Raw genomic sequence first — 22,222 nt, forward strand, 5'->3', positions numbered from 1 at the left:
ACCCGACACACGATTGTAATCATCTTTGTACAAAGTAGGCCTTGTGAGGTATCATCTGAAAACTCATCATTTCCTTGTCAATATTGTCCTGGTAAAATGTGTAGCAACATTATATGTGAAGTTATAAGATTCCACTGTACGGTGTAAACGCATGTTCCAAACTGAGGCTGGAAAATAGGTCTGTCTCAAATAAAGGGATGAGTGCTGTGCTTAATTTGCATTTAAGCAGTAAACAGGGTCATCAAGCAGGAAAGGGAGACAAAGGAAGCTTAAACCAGTGAGAAAAAAGCAGCAGGGAACATCCTTCCATATAGACCTTTTGTCTCCTGGTACCCAGCTGGAAATGTTTTCCAAAAGGGGGACTGAAAATATAAAAAGAAGGGGCAAAGCCCCCGCCCTCCCCCCGCCTAGCCCATCACATTCAAGGCACTTGAAGCAACAAGACTAAGCAAGCATTCGTTGGATTTTGGGGAGAGGGTTTCCTGGCCTAAGAAGTTTGGTCAGTAAGACTGCCGAAAGCATGTAGTGAGAAAACGTTGTTTTGAATTGAACACAGTTTGTTAAGTTAGGCCAGGTCCACACTACAGACCTGCTGACGTAGCCACTGCCTCTCGGAGAGGGGGATTAACTACGCTGACAGCAGAAGCTCTCCCATTGGGGCAGTGGCGTCTTCCCTAAAGTGCTACAGTGGCGAGCTGCACCAGTGCAGCGGTAGCATTGTGTGTGAAGACAATGCCTAAGGGCTTATCTTGATTTTTCTTGTAACCATTTCTGACTTTTATGCCTCATTACTTGCACTCAGTTAAAATCTCTCTTTGTAATTAATAAACTAATTTTACTGTTTTATCTAATCCAATGTGTTTAAATTCAAGTGTTTGGGAAACTCCATTTAGGGTGACAAGTTGTATGCAAATTATTTCTACCAAAGAGATAACGGACTTGATATAAACTTGTACTGTCCAGGAGAGGGCTGGGCAGTACAGGACATACACTTCTGGGGGAAATCTAAGACTGGGAGTGCGTTGGGGTCACCCTGCAGTATAATCAAGGCTGGTAAGAGCCAAGGCATGGCTGGCTGGGCCCCAGCACACACACAGACATAGCTGGGAGTGACTGACATGCTGGAAGCTGTTTGTGAGCAGGCCAGGACGGAGGCTACAGCAGCAAATTGTAAAGGACACACCAGGTCACAGAGCAGAGGTGACACAGCCAGTGGCAGATTAGCCACTGGGCCAACGGGGTCCGTGCCCAGGATCCCTGGCCAATTGGGGGAGCCCGGAAAAATGGGCACCTCTATGCCCCGACCCGCTCCATCCACTCGGCACTCCTGTCGGGGAGCAGGGTCGGGGCACAGGGGCTTGTCCCACTCCACGTGGCGCTCCTTCCAGGGAGCGGGGTCGGGGCGCAGGTGCTTGCCCAGCTCACCCGTGGCAGAAGCACCAGGCGGGTGGAGCAGGGCAAGTCCCCACACTCCAACCCCATTCCCCGGCACAAGCACTGGGCAGGCGGAGCAGGGAAAGCCCCCACGTCCCGACCCCATTTCCCTAGCAGGAGCGTGAGAAGGGGGAGGGACTGCAGACAGAAGGAGTGGGGAGCGGCCCCCCACTTGCTGTGGCCCGGGGCCCCACAAAAGCATAATCCACCTCTGGACACAGCTACGCATTAGTCTGGATTGTCCCCTTGTATGTCACAGGGGTGTTGCTTTAAATTATTGCAGGGGCTGAAGTGGTGTATAGCCACCTTTGTCCGCCACCTCAGGGCCTGTGCCAAGCCGTAAGAGCCTAAGCTATGGGATTCAGTGCTTACAACTGTTCTAGTTGCAAAAGCTGGAGCTGCCTTCCTGTCCCCAATTATTCCTTATAACTGGAAATGCGCATTTTGTGTGGTTCTAATTTAAGACCGAAGTGACGTAAGAAACGATAGAAAGCTTGTTAGGATTATCCCAGCATCTGGAATTCCACAGTAGTCCATAGTATTGCTGTGTGGACATTTGAAGTGTGAGCCTCATGTGAATAATAGGGTCCCGTATTTTAAAAGAGACAATATCCCAGATTCAGTTCTTGCGGGGTTAAGAGACTCTGTGGGTCTGGAGAGGGTTAAAGGTTAAAGGTGACATGGTCATGCGGCTAAATGTAAATCAATGCAGCATTTGGACCTCCCATGTAATCAGGCAGACTGAAATAGCTTCTCAGTCTTCTGCCAGGAAAAAATATTGCGACATCTTCTGTCATCATGTCTATGGGCAATGAATGAAATGATCAATGAAGTAGCCTTTCTTGGGGAAACTGATGATGCAACAGGCAAAACATGACCTGATCAATTCTGCAGCACTGCTGAGCGACTGCTAGCTTTCACTGTGCCCCCTATACAGAACTCAGCTCTTCAGGGAGTGACTCATACTTCATCATTTATTTACATTTCACCACTTTCTTTTCCCAAGTGATTTGATTGTAAGCACTCATTATATGCAATGGTTCACCAGATAAGATTCTGATGAGAGTCTCAAAAGCCCCTAAATGAGTTAGGAGCACAAGTTCCATTGCAAGTCAATGGGTCTTGCGCTTGCAGCACTCTTAGGGTGCTTTTGAAAATCCAACTCAGTGTGAATAAGTTTTAGCCTGTCACCTCCCCTACAGTGTGTCTGTTCCCTGAGCAGAGGAGTGCAGCTGTTAGAGTCAGGGACCCAGTGAAAGTACTCAGGATTACAAAGCCAAAAGAGGCTTTCTGCAAATAGTGTGCAATATTCACAGACAATTTGCTATTCCTGCGAACATTCCTGCCAATAAACGTGGTTGCTGGCATGGCTGTGAAAGGGGAGCACAAAAGGAGGACAAACACAGGGTACGTCTATACTATCCGCTGGATCGGCGGGTAGCGTTCGATGTATCGGGGATCGATTTATCGCGTCTCGTCTAGACGCGATAAATCGATCCCCGAATCGACGCCCGTACTCCACCTCGGCAGGAGGAGTAAGCGGAGTCGACGGGGGAGCCATGGTGGTCGACTCGCCGCCGTGAGGACGGCCAGGTAAGTCAAACTAAGATACTTCGACTTCAGCTACGCAAATAGCGTAGCTGAAGTTGCATATCTTAGTTCGAACACACACACACACACACCCCCGTGTAGCCCAGGCCACAGCTGAAGCTCATTTGTTTAAAAATTCAGTCCAACGTTTGCAACCATTGTTTTGCAGTATTCCCCCAGCTCAGCAAAGCATATGGGTTCTGATGGGGCTACTGGGTTCCACAGTCTGGCAAAGTATTTTAAATTATTAACATTGTTATTAATTAGGGGCATTACAATAGCATCTAGGAGCCCTACTCCTGGACCAGGACCCCATTGTGCTAGGTGCTGCACAAATACATTCATGGACTTTCCTCAGCTTCGCAGTGACGCTTCAGCCGTTTTGTCTAAAACCAGACGCAAATCTGAATATTGAGTTTAAAATGTCAATAAACCACGATGAGAGAGGGGTGTTTTTAACACTGTATTGGCTATATCCTAGTTTAATAAATTGCAAACAGGAAACACTCTAACTCAGAATTTGGGATTCAAGAGAAACTCTCTGGGTCCATGGGCTCCACTATACAATGTGTGTCCTCCGCATTACTTCGAGGAATTTAAGACTCCAGGAGTCTCCCACTTAACAAAATTCCCTCAGGCAGTGGAAAGTGGATGAAAGGCAATTTAAACAGGGATTCATTGGTTATACCATCAGTACAGGAAATGCTGTAGGTAACACACAATTAGAGTGCATAAAAAGATAGAGGGTCTGTCACAAATCTTTGCAGAGAGCCCCCTTTAGGAGCTGAGTGGTAACCTTCATCCACATTCGTGGGGGTAATATTGTACCCCACAAACATACATTTTGTGATAACTCATGAACTAGTGACCCTCCACCTATGCTGTTTTAGGACGTTGTCACCTAGGCACATGTACACAATTCAGCAATTTTTAAAAAATTTAACATGAAAAACATTTTTTCTGTATCAAAAAAATGTATGTGGGGTACAAAGGTATCCCAAATGTGTTGCACTGTTATTCTCTATTTTTAATAGTTCTATGTACACATTTGCGTCTAGTGAGAGTATCTTAAATTGTAATGGCAGTGACAATGGTTGCTGTATGCAGTCATCCTAATATGGAAGGTACTCCAGGGAGGTTGGTCCCTTCAAATCTCGGCTTGTCAGGTATCCTCAACACAGAGCAGACTGATGCTGGCTCTCTTTTCATAATATTCTTCAGGGGATTTTCTGTCTAGGTATTGTGCTCCAAACACTGCAAATTCAGGAGACTCTTGAGTTGCACGATTCAAGACTGCAAACACATGGGCACAGTATTCTGCTTCTGACCTTATCAAAATGATTTGCAACTCTGAAAGCAAGTTATTGTGTTATGACAACGTATTATGTGATAGTGACTTTGTGCCAGATCATGTTGAGAGTTGCTCTAAAAAAGGAAGACCTTGTTTCCATTGATTGAAGACAAATTTGATAAACAGACAATGAGGAGATTATGGTTCAGCCCTGGTGTAAGACTGGAAGAAATATAGGTGGGGATAATTTCTTCAGCTAGCTGAATACCGGTGGGGATCTACTCAACAAACATTTGACCTATGTTAGAACAATCTGATGAAACAATCTGGACTATACCCAATAAGATGCATCCACATGACAGCAGAGAATAACTATCATTCAGGTTTGGGTTTGCTGGGCCACTCAGCCTGGTTTCCGAGGTTCCAAAGAAGGGCAAGTTGATAATAATGCTGTCGACGATGCATCATGACTTGGTTTCAGTGGTAGCCGTGTTAGTCTGTATCAGCAAAAAAACCGAGGAGTCCTTGTGGCACCTTAGAGACTCAGGCCTGGTCTACACTACGAGTTTAGGTCGACTTTAGCCACGTTAAATCGAAATAAGCCTGGACACGTTCACACGACGAAGACCTTTCTTTCGACTTAGGGTATGTCTACACTACGAAATTAGATCGAATTAATAGAAGCCGGTTTTATAGAAATCGGTTCTATACAGCCGATTGTGTGTGTCCCCACATAAAATGCTCTAAGTGCTCTAGTCGGCGGACCGCGTCCACAGTACCGAGGCTAGCGTCGACTTCCGGAGCATTGCACTATGGGTAGCTATCCCACAGTTCCCGCAGTCTCCGCCGCCCATTGGAATTCTGGGTTGAGATCCCAATGCCCGAATGATGCAAAACAGTGTCACGGGGGGTTCTGGGTACATGTCGTCAGGCCCCTCCCCCTCCGTCAGAGCAACGGCAGACAATAGATTCGCGCCTTGTTACCTGGGTTACCTGTGCAGACAACATACCATGGCAAGCATGGAGCCCGCTCAGCTCAGCTCACCGTCACCATATGTTATCTGGGTGCCGGCAGACGTGGAAATGCATTGCTACACAGCAGCAGCAGCTAACTGCCTTTTGGCGGTAGACAGTGCAGCATGACTGGTAGCCTTCATTGGCGATCTGGGTGCCGGCAGCCGTGGGGCTGCATTGCACCAGCCCTTGCCTTTTGCCTTTTGGCAGTAGATGGTTTATTACGACTGGTAACCGTCCTCGTCGTACAGCAGTGGCTGTCGATCATGGGCACCTGGGCAGACATGCTCAGTCCTATGGAACTGTCTTGATGATGATAGTTATCAGTCGTAGTATGCCATTTTCTGCCAAGCGCCCTGTTGGCTCATCGCACGTTAGCAGAGTCTTCCCTGAGCAGCAGATCGTGCAATAGGCCTGAAGGCTACTGCCAAGCGCCCAGTATTTGCTGCCAAGCACCCAGAAAATGCCGAGGGCTATCAGTCATGCTGCACCGTCGTCTTAAGATGTAAAAAATAGATTTGTTCTGTATTCATTTCCTTCCCCCCTCCCTCCGTCAAATCAACGGCCTGCTAAACCCAGGCTTTTGAGTTCAATCTTTGGGGGGGGCCATTCTGTGTGACAGTTGTTTGTGTTTCTCCCTGATGCACAGCCACCTTTCTTGATTTTAATTCCCTGTACCCGTACGCCATGTGGTCACTCGCCCCTCCCTCTCTCCCTCCCTCCCTCCCTCCTTCCCCTGGTCCGTCAGATACTAGTTTCGCGCCTTTTTTCAGACCAGACGCCATAGCTAGCACTGGGATCATGGAGCCCGCTCAGATCACCGCGGCAATTATGAGCACTATGAACACCACGCGCATTGTCCTGGAGTATATGCAGAGCCAGGACATGCCAAAGCAAAACCGGGAACAGCCGAGGATGCGATTGCAGCGTGGCCACAAGAGTGATGAGGAAATGGACATGGACATAGACCTCTCACAAGGCACAGGCCCCAGCAATGTGGAAATCATGGTGTTCCTGGGACAGGTTGATGCCGTGGAACGCCGATTCTGGGCCCGGGAAACAAGCACAGACTGGTGGGACCGCATCGTGCTGCAGGTGTGGGACGATTCCCAGTGGCTGCGAAACTTTCGCATGCGTAAGGGCACTTTCATGGAACTTTGTGACTTGCTTTCCCCTGCCCTGAAGCGCCAGAATACTAGGATGAGAGCAGCCCTCACAGTTGAGAAGCGAGTGGCGATAGCCCTGTGGAAGCTTGCAACGCCAGACAGCTACCGGTCAGTCGGGAATCAATTTGGAGTGGGCAAATCTACTGTGGGGGCTGCTGTGATCCAAGTTGCCAGGGCAATGAGAGACCTGGTGATATCAAGGGTAGTGACTCTGGGAAACGTGCAGGCCATAGTGGATGGCTTTGCTGCAATGGGATTCCCAAACTGTGGTGGGGCGATAGACGGAACCCATATCCCTATCTTGGCACCGGAGCACCAAGCCACCGAGTACATAAACCGCAAGGGGTACTTTTCAATGCTGCTGCAAGCCCTGGTGGATCACAAGGGACGTTTCACCAACATCAACGTGGGCTGGCCGGGAAGGGTACATGATGCTCGCGTCTTCAGGCACTCTGTTCTGTTTCGAAAGGGAGGAAGGGACTTTCTTCCCGGACCAGAAAATAACCGTTGGGGATGTTGAAATGCCTATCGTGATCCTTGGGGACCCAGCCTATCCCTTAATGCCATGGCTCATGAAGCCGTACACAGGCAGCCTGGACAGGAGTCAGGACCTGTTCAACTACAGGCTGAGCAAGTGCCGAATGGTGGTAGAATGTGCATTTGGACGTTTAAAAGCGCGCTGGTGCAGCTTACTGACTCGCTCAGACCTTAGCGAAAAGAATATCCCCATTGTTATTGCTGCTTGCTGTGCGCTCCACAATATCTGTGAGAGTAAGGGGGAGACATTTATGGCGGGGTGGGAGGTTGAGGCAAATCGCCTGGCCGCTGATTACGCGCAGCCAGACACCAGGGCGGTTAGAGGAGCACAGCATGGCGCGGTGCGCATCAGAGAAGCTTTGAAAACGAGTTTTGTGACTGGCCAGGCTACGGTGTGAAACTTCTGTTTGTTTCTCCTTGATGAAATCTCCGCCCCCCCACCCACCCGGTTAACTCTACTTCCCTGTAAACCAACCACCCCACCCTCCCCTCCCCCCTTCAAGCACCACTTGCAGAGGCAATAAAGTCATTGTTACTTCACATTCATGCATTCTTTATTAATTCATCACACAACTAGGGGGATAATTGCAAAGGTAGCCCGGGATGGGTGGGGGAGGAGGGAAGGAAAAGGACACACTGCAGTTTAAAACTTTAAAACTTTAACACTTATTGCTCGGGAAATCATCTGGGGTGGAGTGACTGGGTGGCCGGAGGCCCCCCCACCGTGTTCTGGGGCGTCTGGGTGAGGAGGCAATGGGACTTGGGGAGGAGGGCTGTTGGTTACACAGGGGCTGTAGCGGCGGTCTCTGCTCCTGCTGCCTTTCCTGCAGCTCAACCATACACTGGAGCATATCAGTTTGATGCTCCAGCAGCCGGAGCATCGACTCTTGCCTTCTGTGTACAAGCTGACGCCACCTCTCATCTTCAGCCCGCGATTCAGCATGCCACCTCTCCTCTCGCTCATATTGGGCTTTTCTATAATCAGTCATTGACTGCCTCCACGCATTCTGCTGTGCTCTGTCAGCGTGGGAGGCAGTCTGTAGTTCTGTAAACATTTCATCACGCGTCCTTCGCTTTCGCTTTCGAATCTTCACTAGCCTCTGTGAAGGAGAAAGATTTGCAGCTGGTGGAGAAGGGAGAGGTGGTTAAAAAAGACACATTTTAGAGAACAATGGGTACACTCTTTCACGTTAAATTTTGCTGTTCACATTACACAGCACATGTGCTTTCGTTACAAGGTCGCATTTTTCCTCTTATATTGAGGGCCTGCCGGTTTGGTGTGAGAGATAACTCACGCAGTGCCAGGCCACAGATTTCAGCTTGCAGGCAGCCATGGTAAGACACAGTCTTTTGGCTTTTTTAACCTTCTTAACATGTGGGGATGCTTTCAAACAGTACTGCTCTCATTTCCCATACCAAGCACCCGTTGGGTTGGCCATTTAAAATGGGTTTGCAATGTAAAAGGAGGGGCTGCGGTTTCAGGGTTAACATGCAGCACAAACCCAACTAATTCCCCTCCCCCACACACCCAATTCTCTGGGATGATCACTTCACCCCTCCCCCCACCGCGTGGCTAACAGCGGGGAATATTTCTGTTCAGCAGAGCAGGAAGGGGCACCTCTGAATGTCCCCTTAATAAAATTGCCCCGTTTCAACCAGGTGACCGTGAATGATATCACTCTCCTGAGGATAACAAAGAGCGATAAGGAATGGATGTTGTCTGCATGCCAGCAAACACCGGGACCATACGCTGCCATGCTTTGTTATGCAATGATTCCAGACTACGTGCTACTGGCCTGGCGTGGTAAAGTGTCCTACCATGGCGGACGGGATAAGGCAGCCCTCCCCAGAAACCTTTTGCAAAGGCTTTGGGAGTACATGAAGGAGAGCTTTCTGGAGATGTCCCTGGAGGATTTCCGCTCCATCCCCATACGTTAACAGACTTTTCCAGTAGCTGTACTGGCCGCGATTGCCAGGGCAAATTAATCATTAATCATTAAACACGCTTGCTTTTAAACCATGTGTAATATTTACAAAGGTACACTCACCAGAGGTCCCCTGTGTGCCCCCAGGGTCTTGGGTGAGTTCGGGGGTTACTGGTTCCAGGTCCAGGGTGATAAACATATCCTGGCTGTTGGGGAAACCGGTTTCTCCACTTCCTTGCTGCTGTGAGCTATTTACATTATCTTCATCCTCATCTTCCTCGTACCCCAAACCCGCTTCCCTGTGTGTTTCTCCAGTGAGGGACTCATAGCACACGGTTGGGGTAGTGGTGGCTGCACCCCCTAGAATGGCATGCAGCTCCGCGTAGAAGCGGCATGTTTGCGGCTCAGCCCCGGACCTTCCGTTTGCTTCTCTGGCTTTGTGGTAGGCTTGCCTTAGCTCCTTAATTTTCACGCAGCACTGCTGTGCGTCCCTGTTATGGCCTCTGTCCTTCATGGCCTTGGAGACCTTTTCTAATATTTTGCCATTTCGTTTACTGCTTCGGAGTTCAGCCAGCACTGATTCATCTCCCCATATGGCGTTCTGTCCATGCTGGAGCTCTTTTGCGATCCTGGGACTCCATCACGGTTACCTGTGCTGATGAGCTCTGCGTGGTCACCTGTGCTCTCCACGCTGGGCAAACAGGAAATGAAATTCAAACGTTCGCGGGGCTTTTCCTGTCTACCTGGCCAGTGCATCTGAGTTGAGAGTGCTGTCCAGAGCGGTCACAATGAAGCACTGTGGGATAGCTCCCGGAGGCCAATAACGTCGAATTCCGTCCACACTAACCCAATTCCGACCCCCTAAGGCCGATTTTATCACTAATCCCCTCCTCGGAGGTGGAGTAAAGAAACCGGTTTAAAGGGCCCTTTAAGGCCTGGTCTACACTACGAGTTTAGGTCGACTTTAGCCACGTTAAATCGAATTAAGCCTGGACACGTTCACACGACGAAGCCCTTTCTTTCGACTTAAAGGGCCCTTTGAACCGATTTCTATAAAACCGGCTTCTATTAATTCGATCTAATTTCGTAGTGTAGACATACCCTCACACATTTATTTGGGCATAAGCTTTCGTGGGCCAGAACCCACTTCATCAGATGCACAAAACAAAAAACACAGGAGCAGGTACAAACACATGAAAGGATGGGGGTGCTCCACCAAGTGCTAGGTCAGTCCAATGAGACAAATCAATTAACAGCAGGACACCAAGGGAGGAAAAACAACTCCTGAAGTGGCAAGAGAGTGGCCCATCACAGACAGCCGACAAGAAGGTGTGAGCAACAGCAGGGAGAAATCAGCACTGCGGAAATCAAGTTCAGGTCCTGCAATGACCCAATCACTCCCAGTCTTTATTCAGGCCTAATCTGATGGCATCCAGTCCACAAATCAATTCCAGTTCTGCAGCTTCACGGCGGAGTCTGTCTTTGAAGTTCCTTCGTTGAAGAACTGCCACTTTGAGGTCCATCACTGAGTGACCAGAGAGACCGAAGTGCTCTCCCACCGGTCTCTGAATGCCACGATTGCTGATGTCAGACCCATGTCCATCCATTCCTCTGCGCAGAGACTGTCCGGCCTGGCCAATGCACACGGCAGAGGGGCATCGCTGGCACACACCACACCGGTAGACGCTCAGGTGAACGAGCCCCGGACGGCGCGGCCGATGTGGCCAGGTCCTACGATGGTGACTCCCAAATAGACACATGGACAGAGTCGGCACCGGGATCTTGCCTCAGGTTGTGGGGGGCTGTCTGCAAGCAAGGACTGGCCTGTCCCCCAAGGTCTGTGAGAATGAGGGATTGCCCCCACAGGACAGGCCGCAAATCCCCGATGACGACAAAAAGAGAAATAGTTTTCCCACCTAATTCTCCACTACACTGATACTAAAAGTGGTGCTGATAACATGGACCATCTTGCAAGAATGCACTCCTGCAGGTGCAAGATAAATAAGTGGCCAATGGTTCTTTTCGTCAACATGTTTGACGTTGCTAGCTTTGCAAATTTCATTGTTTGGATCAGCAACAATCCTGTTTGGCACCGCACTTGACCAAACCAAAGAAAACGCCTTGTTCCTTATCAGTCTAGGAGAACAACTTGTAGGTGCACATATAAAGAGAAGAACCTTCTACAACCATCATCTCACCATGCCCATCAAAGCAGCAGTCTTCTCCCCTGGCTACCACTGAAAACCAGCCACCACTGGATATCCCCATTTTACAGATGGGGAAATGAGGCACACATTAATGAAGGGCTGATTGTCAGATGTGCTGAGCATCCCCAACTCAAGTCAATGGGATCTGCAGCTCCACAGAACATCAGGCCCCAACGACTGGTCCAATGGCACACAGTGAGTGCATGGCAAGACCTCAAACTGAACCCAGATCTCCTGAGCCCCATCCCACAAGCCCACCTTTGGCCAATTGGTAGTTGTCTAATGAGTATGTTAACTAAGACCAAATCTGTTCCTGAGCCCTGGCTCACACCTTGAGACACCTCTCCCCATTCTATACTCAGCCATTCATCATCACTCTGTGTTACTCACATCGCTCGCACCTCCTTTTGACACTAGCTATATAACGACGTGGCCACGTTAGTGGAGAAGTGTGTCAGATACAACAATACGCTCCTCTGAGGAGTACAAGTGTTTTCAGATCCCAGCGCTCCTGCAGAGCAGATAAACAGTACCTTGAAGGGTCTGAAGAGCAGGTAGAGCTCCCGCGGTTTGATGTCCAGGGGAAGGCCGCTCACAAAGAGAGTCCGGACCTAGAAATCAACAAAGACAAACATGCAATTGAGATACGCATCCAAAATCTACTGCAGGCTTTGAAATTATCCAGACAATCCATATGAGGAACCTAATTAAAGCTCGCTTCAGGTGTAAACACAGATGCCTCCTACAGCCTGGTGGGAAAGGAGAGAGATGCACTAGTAAAGATTCTTTTGATCTTTTCCTGAAGAGTTTTAACACTAACACAGTTTGGAGGAGCTCTGAAATTTGGCAGGGGACTGTTCCTTGGGTCATGAAGGTGCCTTTTGCTGGCCTCGGGTGGCTGACAATGGCCATTGTCGGTCTGAGGTTCACACGGTATAGCTTGTTTTTGGCAGCACATGAAAATCCCTCAGCATTATGAAGACTCCTGGCTGGCGACTCCATACTTAGGGCTGAGTTCTAAATTGGGCTTGAAATGGGTCATGAATTCCTGGTTTCCCCTAAAAGTAGATGGCCAATTGGCATTAAATTCCGCACCGGATTCGTTTTTATGGTCCTTTGATTTTCTATACAGTTTGTTTGGTTCTTCTATCTAGATTTTAACGGGAAATCGTTGAGCAGCACAGCTACTGCCTTAAACACATTGTTTCTCCACACAGCACTTTGAAGAGAGGTGGGTCCCGAGTAGAGCTTGTGCAACAGCTATTTAAAAAAACAGAATTTGGACTGATGGTCACTTTTAACTATTATTCATGCTAGGACTGAAAATGTATGTACTGTGCACCTAATCCTGATTGAGCACAGCTGGGCACACAGAAACTTGATTGACTGACTGGGGCCAGGCGCATGCAAAACCTTCTCCAACAGGAGCTACACTTTTCTTTCAGACTTTATCCTACAATGGAGAGGTTTTCATCTGCAGCTGCTGGTGGATAAAATCTTCTCCACCAGCAGCTGCACTTCTCTCCCACTCCCCTAGAGGTGTAGCCCCCTCCTATCCAACCCCTCTCCAATTCAAGCATTAAAAAAACCTAGAAAGTTAACACACAAAAATCTGCACCCTTAACTCTGCCCATAGAGATGCCAGCCTTCGATCAGACCTCTTCACTGCCATTCTCTAACACCCTTTTGCCAGGCTACCATCTCCAAGCAGAACCAGCAACTACACCAACCACCCACAACTCTGTAATGTAATCTGGGAAAGGGGTGTGCATGATGAATGGACAACGGGAGACAGAGTCATGGCTACAGGGCGTCTGTGGTGGAGGGTATTTGTGGTCATGGTAAGATGTGTGCTTGTATTATTATGTTTATTATCTGTATTACAGTAGAGAGTCTGTACTGTTGGATGGCTTAAATTTCCATTTCCTTGCTTTTGTGTATTTCACAATTTGTGTATTTTGTGTATTTGCTGGGTGTGTAATCTCTCTAACTGGCTCACGATGGCATTTCCTGTGTATTCATCGCATCAGCACAGCCCAGGCATGGCCCCGTTTAGCATTCCACACACAGCGGGCAGCTGTTAGCCAGGACACAAACCTGGATCCTCCTCTTCCAAGGCAGCTGCTTTCCCCATTGCAGCGCTCACTGGCCACGGGGATGTACACTGTGCTGGGGACCAACGGCCATATTCCTAAAGGAATTGAGGCCCCTCAGAATGCAGACAGCTGCCGAGTGGGACTTTCAATGGCACCTAAGCAGATTAAGGCCCCAACTCACGTGCTTTTGGAAACCCTACTACACTCACTGCTGCTGCTGCTGCTACTGATCCTGTTCCCTGCACAACTCTCAGTGCTGGGCAAGACCTCCTGGGCTACCCAAGCTGGGACTAGAAACCCACTCGCTCATATGGCAGACCCAAGTCTCAACCTTTTAACCATCCTGCACTCAGCAAGAGTAGAAAGTGTTCTCGCAGGGAACGTGGAAGGGGGCTTGCCAAGCCCTAAGACTACACATGGGGTGTCTTCAAAGGCCCCGGTTCTCTTCGTCTGCTCCAGCGGCTTTTCCCTAAGGTGCGCAGCCACACAGGGGTGAGGGCGGTATAAGAATCTCTATGGAATGGAATAAAACAGGGGTACACCCTGACTGGGATCTGGCTCCACCTGGCCAGCTAAGAATGCCCCAGTATCTGGGAATTCTCAGTGGATGCAATGCTGGCATAGCTGGCTCTTGTGCCAACTTCCCCTGCCGGTACCCAGCATAGGAGTGGAGCGTCCCTTTGTAACTCCAGTACAGTCCCTTGGGGGCCACAGCTGGCTGCCACAAGTGAAAACAGCCTTTAGGCTGCTATAACTTATGCCAGGACCCTGCACCAAGCAACTCTTGGCATAGAAGAGAGTCTGGGCTATAGAATAATTCCTGAATGTGAACTGGAGCACACGGACAACAGCAAGATGCCCCTTCTGAAACGCTGTCATTCATAAGTAGGGCCCTACCTAATTCATGGTCTAGTTTGGTCGATTTCACGGTCATAGGATTTTAAAAATTGTTAATTTCATGATTTCAGCTATTTAAATCTGAAATGTCAGGGTGTTGTAACTGTAGGGGTCCTGACCCAAAAAGCAGTTGTGGGGAGGTTGTGGTACTGCCACCCTTACTTCTGTGCTGCTGCTGGCGGCGGCGCTGCCTTCAGAGCTGGGCAGCTGGAGAGCGGCGGCTGCTGGCCGGGAGTCCAGCTCTGAAGGCAGAGCCACTGCCAGCAGCAGCACAGAAGGAAGTATAGCATGGTATGGTATTGCCACCCTTACTTCTGCACCTCTACCTGCAGACCTGGGCCCTCAGTCAGTAGCTGCCACTCTCCGGCCGCCCAGCTCTGAAGGCAGCAGCGCAGAAATAAGGGATGGCATGGTATGGTATTGCCAGTCTTACTTCTGTGCCGCTGCTGGCAGGGCACTGCCTTCAGAGCTGGGCATCTGGCCAACAGCCACCGCTCTTGGGCCACCCAGCTGTGAAGGCAGCGCAGAAGTAGCGGTGGCAATACCGTGACCCCCCCCTGCAACTCCCTTTTGGGTCAGGACCCCCAATTTGAGAAACACTGGTCTCCCCCGTGAAATCTGTATACTATACAATGAAAGCATACAAAAAACCAGATTTCACAGGGGGAGACCAGATTTCACGGTCTGTGATGCGTTTTTCATGGCCGTGAATTTGGTAGGACCCTATTCATAAGCTAGTTGCACCATAGCTACTGTGATTCATTCGTTGAAAACTCTGTACTGCTAAAAATCATCTTCTGCAGAGGTGCTACTCTACAGAGTGCAGACTTCCATTTCAGGATAGATTCTTCCCACACCGCCTGCAAAACAAGATGTACCGGAGAATCTACAAGAAGAACCACTGTTCTGAAAACAATGTCCGCTGGCTCTTTGAAGATTAGCCCCCGAACAAGTTAATTTTAGTTCGCGTCCACACAGGGGAGATACAGCGCAGCACTTTGGTGCGCGCTGCTATTCACATCTCCAGAGTCCAAACTGCGGGGCAGTGTAGACATGCCCTGAGAAAGGCAAACCAAAACCACTTTGTGCTCCAAGAATGTGGAAGGGATCACGGTCAGTTTCAATGTTTTGAATGTGACTGGTTTTAAAACCCCACTTCTCTGATAGAGCAGGACCCTTTAAATTGCACGTCCTGATTTACTACAGTTTCCTTTTAAAAACATTGCCAGGATTTTTCTGCACCGCTGTTTATGTTTAGAAGGGTCTTTGGGGTGGGCCTGAGAGCAGGGACACAGCCTTAGCCAGGGTGCCCCATCGTAAAGATGAGGACAGCTCGAATGAATCTTGCTTCCAGAGTTCAGTATTCATTAGGAAATTAGAACCTACCCAATGAACCCATCGGAAGTCTTCAGCTCCCATCGACACAGCAAGTCGGACTGTGTTGGTAGATCATATTACTCTGAAATAATGCCCTGACAGTGTTCTGCTAGATCACTTCTGTAGACAGGATCACACCATGTTAAAACCTCATAACCATCCTGTAGAGATTAGGTGCCCGTGGTCTCCCTGGCAGTGAAATTGAGTAAATAAACCCTGAAAGCCCACTTTTTGTTCACACAATGGTATGTGATAATAGCCAAATCCTCTTCTTAGCCTGACTGACAGTTAGGGTATGTCTACACTTAAACCGCTGCAGCTGCACGCTATAGCACTTCAGTCTAGGTTCTCCCATCGGCAGAGGTAATGCACCGCCCCGAAAGGATGGAAGAATTCCTCCATCGCCCTAGCACTGTCTACACCGGGAGTCGGGTTGGCGTAGCTACATCTCTCAGGGGTGTAGTACTTATGCAGATGCAAGTTCCCAGTGTAGACCAGCCATTGGCAAACGTGGTACAGTCCTTGTCCTTAATTCAAGGTACACCCTGACATTTAATCATGGAAAGATGCATTTTCAGCCACGCGTTTCTTTCCTCTCTGGGTGGGGAATCTCATTATAAGCTGCTCCCTTGCTTAGGAGTCACTCGCATCTTCCTTGAAATCATATTTCATATGTCTGCGTGAAACACTCCTCTCTGAGGCTAGTTTGAAAGACATGAATCCTTGTTCAGAACACCCACGCTTCCCCAACCCTGAATTCGCTCACTCCCCCTGCAGCGCTCCACAGAGATTTGCTATCAGTGCCTTTCCTTCAGGCCAGGGACACTCGAACACACACTCAAAGGATCGAAAAGCCAAGAGGGACAGTCAGAAGAGGGGGAATTGCACTTGAGATGCCCACCTTTTAAAGGGGAACCTTTGGTCCTTACATTCTGCTGGTCAAGCAGGACAGGGCTATACTACAGCAGACTTCCCCGCCTGTCAGGGAGCACGTAGGCCACTGGCTCGGGGACAGATTGGGGCTTCTATTCTTAGGTCTCCCAGCTCAGCTCTATTGTAGTCAATGGGCCAGATCCCCAGCTGATGTAAATCAGTTGTAGCTCCACTGGAGTCAATAGGTCAAATCCACAAACTATGTCAATCAGCCGGAGCTCCACTAGGCTGATTTACTCCAGCGGAAGATCTGGCCCACGAGTCACAAGTCCATATACCAATCTGTGGGCTGTTACAATGTTGCTCCCAAGAGATCTTTCAGCCCTTACTCCTCCTTGCCCATAGACCATGGCCCAAGCATCTGCCTAGAGACACACGTCTGCATTACCACTCAGCCCCGGCATGTCAAGGTGGAAGCTGGAACAGGAATGTGACAAACTCACCCAGATGTTTGCCAGCACTTAAAATAGCCCAGTGTTTACATTTCCACAGGGAGGCTGGCAGCCTTACAGAGAATAGCTTGAAGAGAGAGCCGGTGAGACTGGGTGGGGAGACTCCCCCAGAGGCCATGCTGCTGGGACTGGGGAGGAGTGTCAGAGGGTGACCGGCCTGGTGTAGGCTGGTCCTTGAAATGCACACGCACGCCACCGGCTGCCCTGGGCAGAGGCTCCTTCATGCAGCAAGTCTGTAGGGGTCACAGACACAGGGGACCAAATGCACGTAACCAACAAGGATCCCTGGACATGCCCTGGAACAGGGAAGTTTCCAGTTTTCAGGGACACATGGCTGGTCTGCACAAGAGGACGATTGGCGCTCATCTCAGCTGGGTGACCCAGGGCAGCTTGCCAAAGAAAGGTCTATCCAGCCTGAAATGTACTGCAAAAGTTTTTAGATCACTGTGTTATTGCTCGATGAAGGGGAGTTTCAGCACTGAGCCAAGCTGACCTCAACACAAGGAAACCGCGGCTCTCTCTGCAAGCGTATTCTGTGTGGAAACAAGATTCAGGCTTCTCCATTCATGTGCAGGCCAAATATCAGCAATCTCAGCCCCAAGTAAAAATCTTACTCCACCCCACATGTGAATGTGAGGTGGACTGTCTGAGCAGTATCAGATCTATAAATTGAAGAGGGAACAGGAAATGATGAAGGAACACACAAGTTATCTAACCAAGACATGTGGCTTTTTAATCAATTTCCAACCAGGGGAATAGGTAAGCATGTTCTGTTCTCTGCTACTGCCAGATATGAAAGGGCACAGCGGTGCCCATTCCTCATCGGCTTATCCAGCAATTTAGCTCCAGACCACTGTGAAATTGATTGGCCTCTCCCGGGCTTGTCCACCCAGTAAACACCCAATCCCGGTTAGTATTTCCTTGATGACTGAAACTCAGGGGTAAGGAACTGAAACCATCCCAGCCTCTCAAGCCTGTGTGTCTGGCACAAATGTCAGTGTGCCCTGACAGACAACGTGAAAGCCAGACAGGTAGAGAGGCTAGGGAGGGATCTCTTTCTCTCTGAGCACTATGCCGTATTTAATGTGTTTATCCTCACACCCCCGTCAGGCAGGGCAGACTGTTATCCCTATGGCACAGATGGGATCTGAGGCACAGAGAGACGAAGGCCCGGATCCACAAAGGCGCCTAACTGTCACGGATTTCAGCGGAAGTCAGGCGCCTACAGACCTTAGCAGAGGTGGGCCAAGGAGACACAGGGAGTCAGCAGGGAGTGAAGGCTGCCTAGGGTGGAGGAGGAGAATGTCTGCTTTTAGCAAAACGCTCAGTCAGTCCAGCCCCCGGCCAAGCTCGTGTGCTCAGATGCCCATAAAACTGCCAAGTCAGGAAAATTTCTCTTCTTTACATTTGCTTCTTCCCATGCAGATAACCGATATCTATCAAAATCTCTGGCTAGTTCTGGAGTGTGAGCATTCCTGGTTTGTGTGACAAATAACCGCTGGCTGACCTACAGGCAGACAGCTATTAAACGGTGACGGGTATCCTAGTCTGGCTACACAACACCATACAACTCTTGTGTCAACGGTGGGGAAAGCTGGGGGTGGCTCATTTGCTATCTGTCGGCTATGACACAGTGAGACATGACAGTGCACAATCCAGCTCTATTAGCCCATTGAGGAAAGACCTGAGAGCCCAGAGCAAGTCCACTGGCTGTGGGGAAACCTGGAAGGGACAAGCCAGGCACCGGCCAGACGAGCGTGGCTGCTGCCCTCTGTGCCAACATAACAGACAGACCCAGGGAATCTTTCTGCCTCTGCTTTACGGCATTCTCCACTTTATAGTCCGTTAATGGGCTTTTATCGGAGTCATAAAACTGCTTTAATCGGGAAGCTTCATAAAAGCGCACACACAAGGTGCCAGCAGCAAACTGAGGTCTTTTCTTCTCTCTCTCTCTCTATATATATATATATTGCTTTTGGGGATGATTCGCAAAACCAGTTGCCGACGTTTCTGTTTAGATACCTAAATAATGTGGCCTCACTTTTCAAAGCACTGAGCTCCCAGCAGCTCCAATGGGGTAAAATACAGGTTTCTGGCCCACGAATTGTTCTTGTGGCTCTTGTCGGAACCCTCTCCAAGTTTTCACCATCTGTGTCAGAGGACAGACACCAGAGCTGGACCCGGACTCCAGTAATGGTCTAACCAATCGCTGTATGCTATGTAATGCCACCTCATTTCTTCTGCTTTTCTGTCAGTCATCTCCCTTCCAGCCATGCTGAGCTCCCACTGAAGCCAATGGGAACTGCTGGTTGCTCAGTTCTTTTCACAATCGGGCCACTGACTTCCAAGTTAGGCTCTTATTTTTGAACCTCTCGGCCTCCAGTTGCACAGTTTGAGCCAGAAAATGCCCAAGTTAAGGTTGCCCACGCTGCTTCACACCCAAGACACTGACTTTGGGCTTGTCCACACGGAGACTTGGTGCACGGCAAGCCCAGGTGTGCATCTTCAGCACCTCCAGCCTGCCACGCACGCCCTGTCCGCGTGCAGCCTGCTGCCACGTACTCACAGTTCCCTGGCGTGCACAGACCTACTGCTGCTTGGAATGCGAGTACCGCCATGTGCACCACCGCACTGTTAGCACGCGCTAGCAGGGTCCACCCGGACGCTTAGTGCGTAGCAGGCAGTTTACCACACCCCAAGTCTCCATGCAGACTCTCCCAGACAGTGCGCCAGCAGCGGGAAAGAGCAGGGCATGGCCACGGGTGACCAGCAGCAGTCACGAGGAAGGGGGACGCCCTACCTTATTCATGACAGAAACTAGCGGGCATGACGGAGTGAGCAGTAAGCATTAAAGTGCATGGGGAATGAGCAGGGCGGGGAGAAGCAAGGGGGGAAGGGCAGGGTTAAGCTGATCTTGGCTTTTACGGTATCCAACTGATTGCTTTATGAGTCCAAGCTGTCACCCTGAAATACCCCTAGGAGCAACCACAGGTTCTGAAGCCTTGGCTGTGTGCAGAATGGAAACATCACATCTAGTGTGGACAAGCCATGGGGGGAATCCTGCCCCCTTGGAAGCCAATGGGAGCTTTGCCAGTGATATCACTGGGATCCAAATCCCATTCAGGATGCCCAGGGCCAATGTTGGATTTTGGAGGGACGTCTTCAGGTGACAAGGTGGAGCCACCTACTGCACTTCACCTATGATCTCAGCCAGGTCCGGGGTGAACACCCAGGTCCCCACTCACCCACTGCAGCACTTCCTGCGGGGCCTTGAGCAGATTTGTTGTCTTGTGAAATTATCTCTAGTGCGGTGGGGAAGCATCCATACCCTGGAACCTATCACTGAGGGAAACTCATTCCTTGCACAGACAGGCCTCGCCGGATTCCTTGTTTAATCACTCCTACCTCGGCGACCCCAAAATGAAGTCATCAGGAACTAAGACTGAGTCCTTTGTCCCCTGACATTACTGCTGCTCAGGAATGCTGGCTTCACCTCACGCCCTATGAGTCCTCATTGGCAAGGCTGGACCCGCATGCTCCTCCATCCTTTGATGTACAATGGTTTCAACTTGCAGCACACAAACAAGAGAGACTCCAGTTAATATTAGACCCAGATCTTCCCCGCAATCAACAGCCAGAGTTACTGACCCCCGACGATCCCTTCCCCTTTTAATTACAATTGTACTGCCAGCCAGAGCCCACAGCACTTCCCCCTGTCCTTCGGCTCTGTAATAAGTAAGCTAGCTCTGTCATTAATAACCTAACTCGGGGACGTCGGCTCCGCTCAGAGATTTCTCCTGATGCTTTATAACAAGGTCATTTAGGCCTAAACCCCCCAGCCCAAGGTACTGATGCTACAATTTGTCTCACGCTGTGCATTGCATGGGTTACAGAATAACCGATACAGAGCCTAGCAATGGGATAAGAACGGCCATACTGGGTCAGACCAAAGGTCCGTCTAGCCCAGTGTCCTGTCTTCCAACAGCGGCCAATGCCAGGTGCCTCAGAGGGAATGAACAGAACAGGTAAATCATCAAGTGATACATCCCCCGTCGCCCATTCCCAGTTTCTGGCAAACAGAGACTAGAGACACCATCCCTGCCCATCCTAGCTAATAGCCATTGATGGACCTATCCTCCAAGAACTTATCTAGTTCCTTTTTGAACCCTGTTATAGTCTTGGCCTTCACAACATCCTCTGGCAAAGAATTCCACAAGTTGACGGTGCGTTGTGTGAAAAAAATACTTCCTTTTGTTTGTTTTAAACCTGCTGCCTATTAATTTCATTTGGTGGCCACTAGTTCTTGTGTTACGAGAAGGAGTAAATAACACTTCCTTATTTACTATCTCCACACGAGTCATGATTTTATAGACCTCCATCATATCCCCCCTCAGTCGTCTCCTTTCCAAGCTGAACAGTCTATGCTCCCAATACTTCTGTTAGTCTTAAAGGTGCCACAGGACCCTCTGTTGCTTTTTACAGATTCAGACTAACACGGCTACCCCTCTGATACTTGAGTCCCACTCTTATTAATCTCCCTCATAGATGCCACAAACACGGGACACCCAGCCTCTTCGGGAAACATCACTGGGCCAGAGGTGTGTAGCCACTCGGCACCTCCCCTATCTCTGGCCTTTCGTACCTGAAGCAGGCTAGGGCAGCCTTTGCCAGGGAAGCCCCTAATACCGAGGGAATTCCTTGGCAGACAGATTCAGCTGGTTTAGAGCCCCTTTCTGCCAGTGTAAAGGGGCCTTATGGGGAGCGTGAGCTGGGCCATTCTCAGTGTGGGAGTGACGGCGATGGAGCCATGGCTTGGAGCCCCAGCACCGCAGCAGGACAGAGAATCGAGGCTTTCCTGACTGGTGTGGGCTACGCTCCTGCCTCAGACATTAAGGCCAGATTCTGCCACCCTCCCTCACTGTGAGCAGCACCTTTCTCTGATGCGGGGAAGAACTGGGCCCTTCCTAGGCCTTTCCTCTGGATCCAGCCCCAGCACCATGGGTACGCGCACTGGGGTCGAGAGCAGCCCGACCAGCATGCCCAGGGCTGGATGACAGCAGCAGGTGCAGCCTGGGAGGCGGATGTTAGTCTGATAACTGGCAGCTCCCAAGAGGGGAGAAGCGTGGTTCTGGACACCAGGCCGCTGGCTTTTTCACTACAGCTACCAACTCCGCTGGCTATTGATACAAGCATCCACGTAACCTCATCACCTAACTCTGCTACTTCCCTTCCAAAGAGACCCCTGCTTTGTGTCCTCTTTGCAGCGGGAGCCGGAGAGCGGGGATGCCATCCCGGGGCAGGGC

General features: G+C 49.9%; 1 protein-coding gene across 1 annotated transcript in view; it reads right to left on the bottom strand.

Moving 5' to 3' along the window:
• Positions 1-22,222, bottom strand: part of RBPMS (RNA binding protein, mRNA processing factor) — a 102,375-nt gene that overhangs the window by 56,349 nt on the left and 23,804 nt on the right. The window contains exon 2 of the mRNA XM_065405404.1: positions 11,698-11,775. Within this exon, the coding sequence (XP_065261476.1) occupies positions 11,698-11,775 (78 nt within the window). The remainder of the gene's footprint in view (positions 1-11,697; positions 11,776-22,222) is intronic.

The sequence above is a fragment of the Emys orbicularis genome, chromosome 5 (assembly GCF_028017835.1).
Source record: "Emys orbicularis isolate rEmyOrb1 chromosome 5, rEmyOrb1.hap1, whole genome shotgun sequence".
Classification (NCBI taxonomy): domain Eukaryota; kingdom Metazoa; phylum Chordata; order Testudines; family Emydidae; genus Emys; species Emys orbicularis.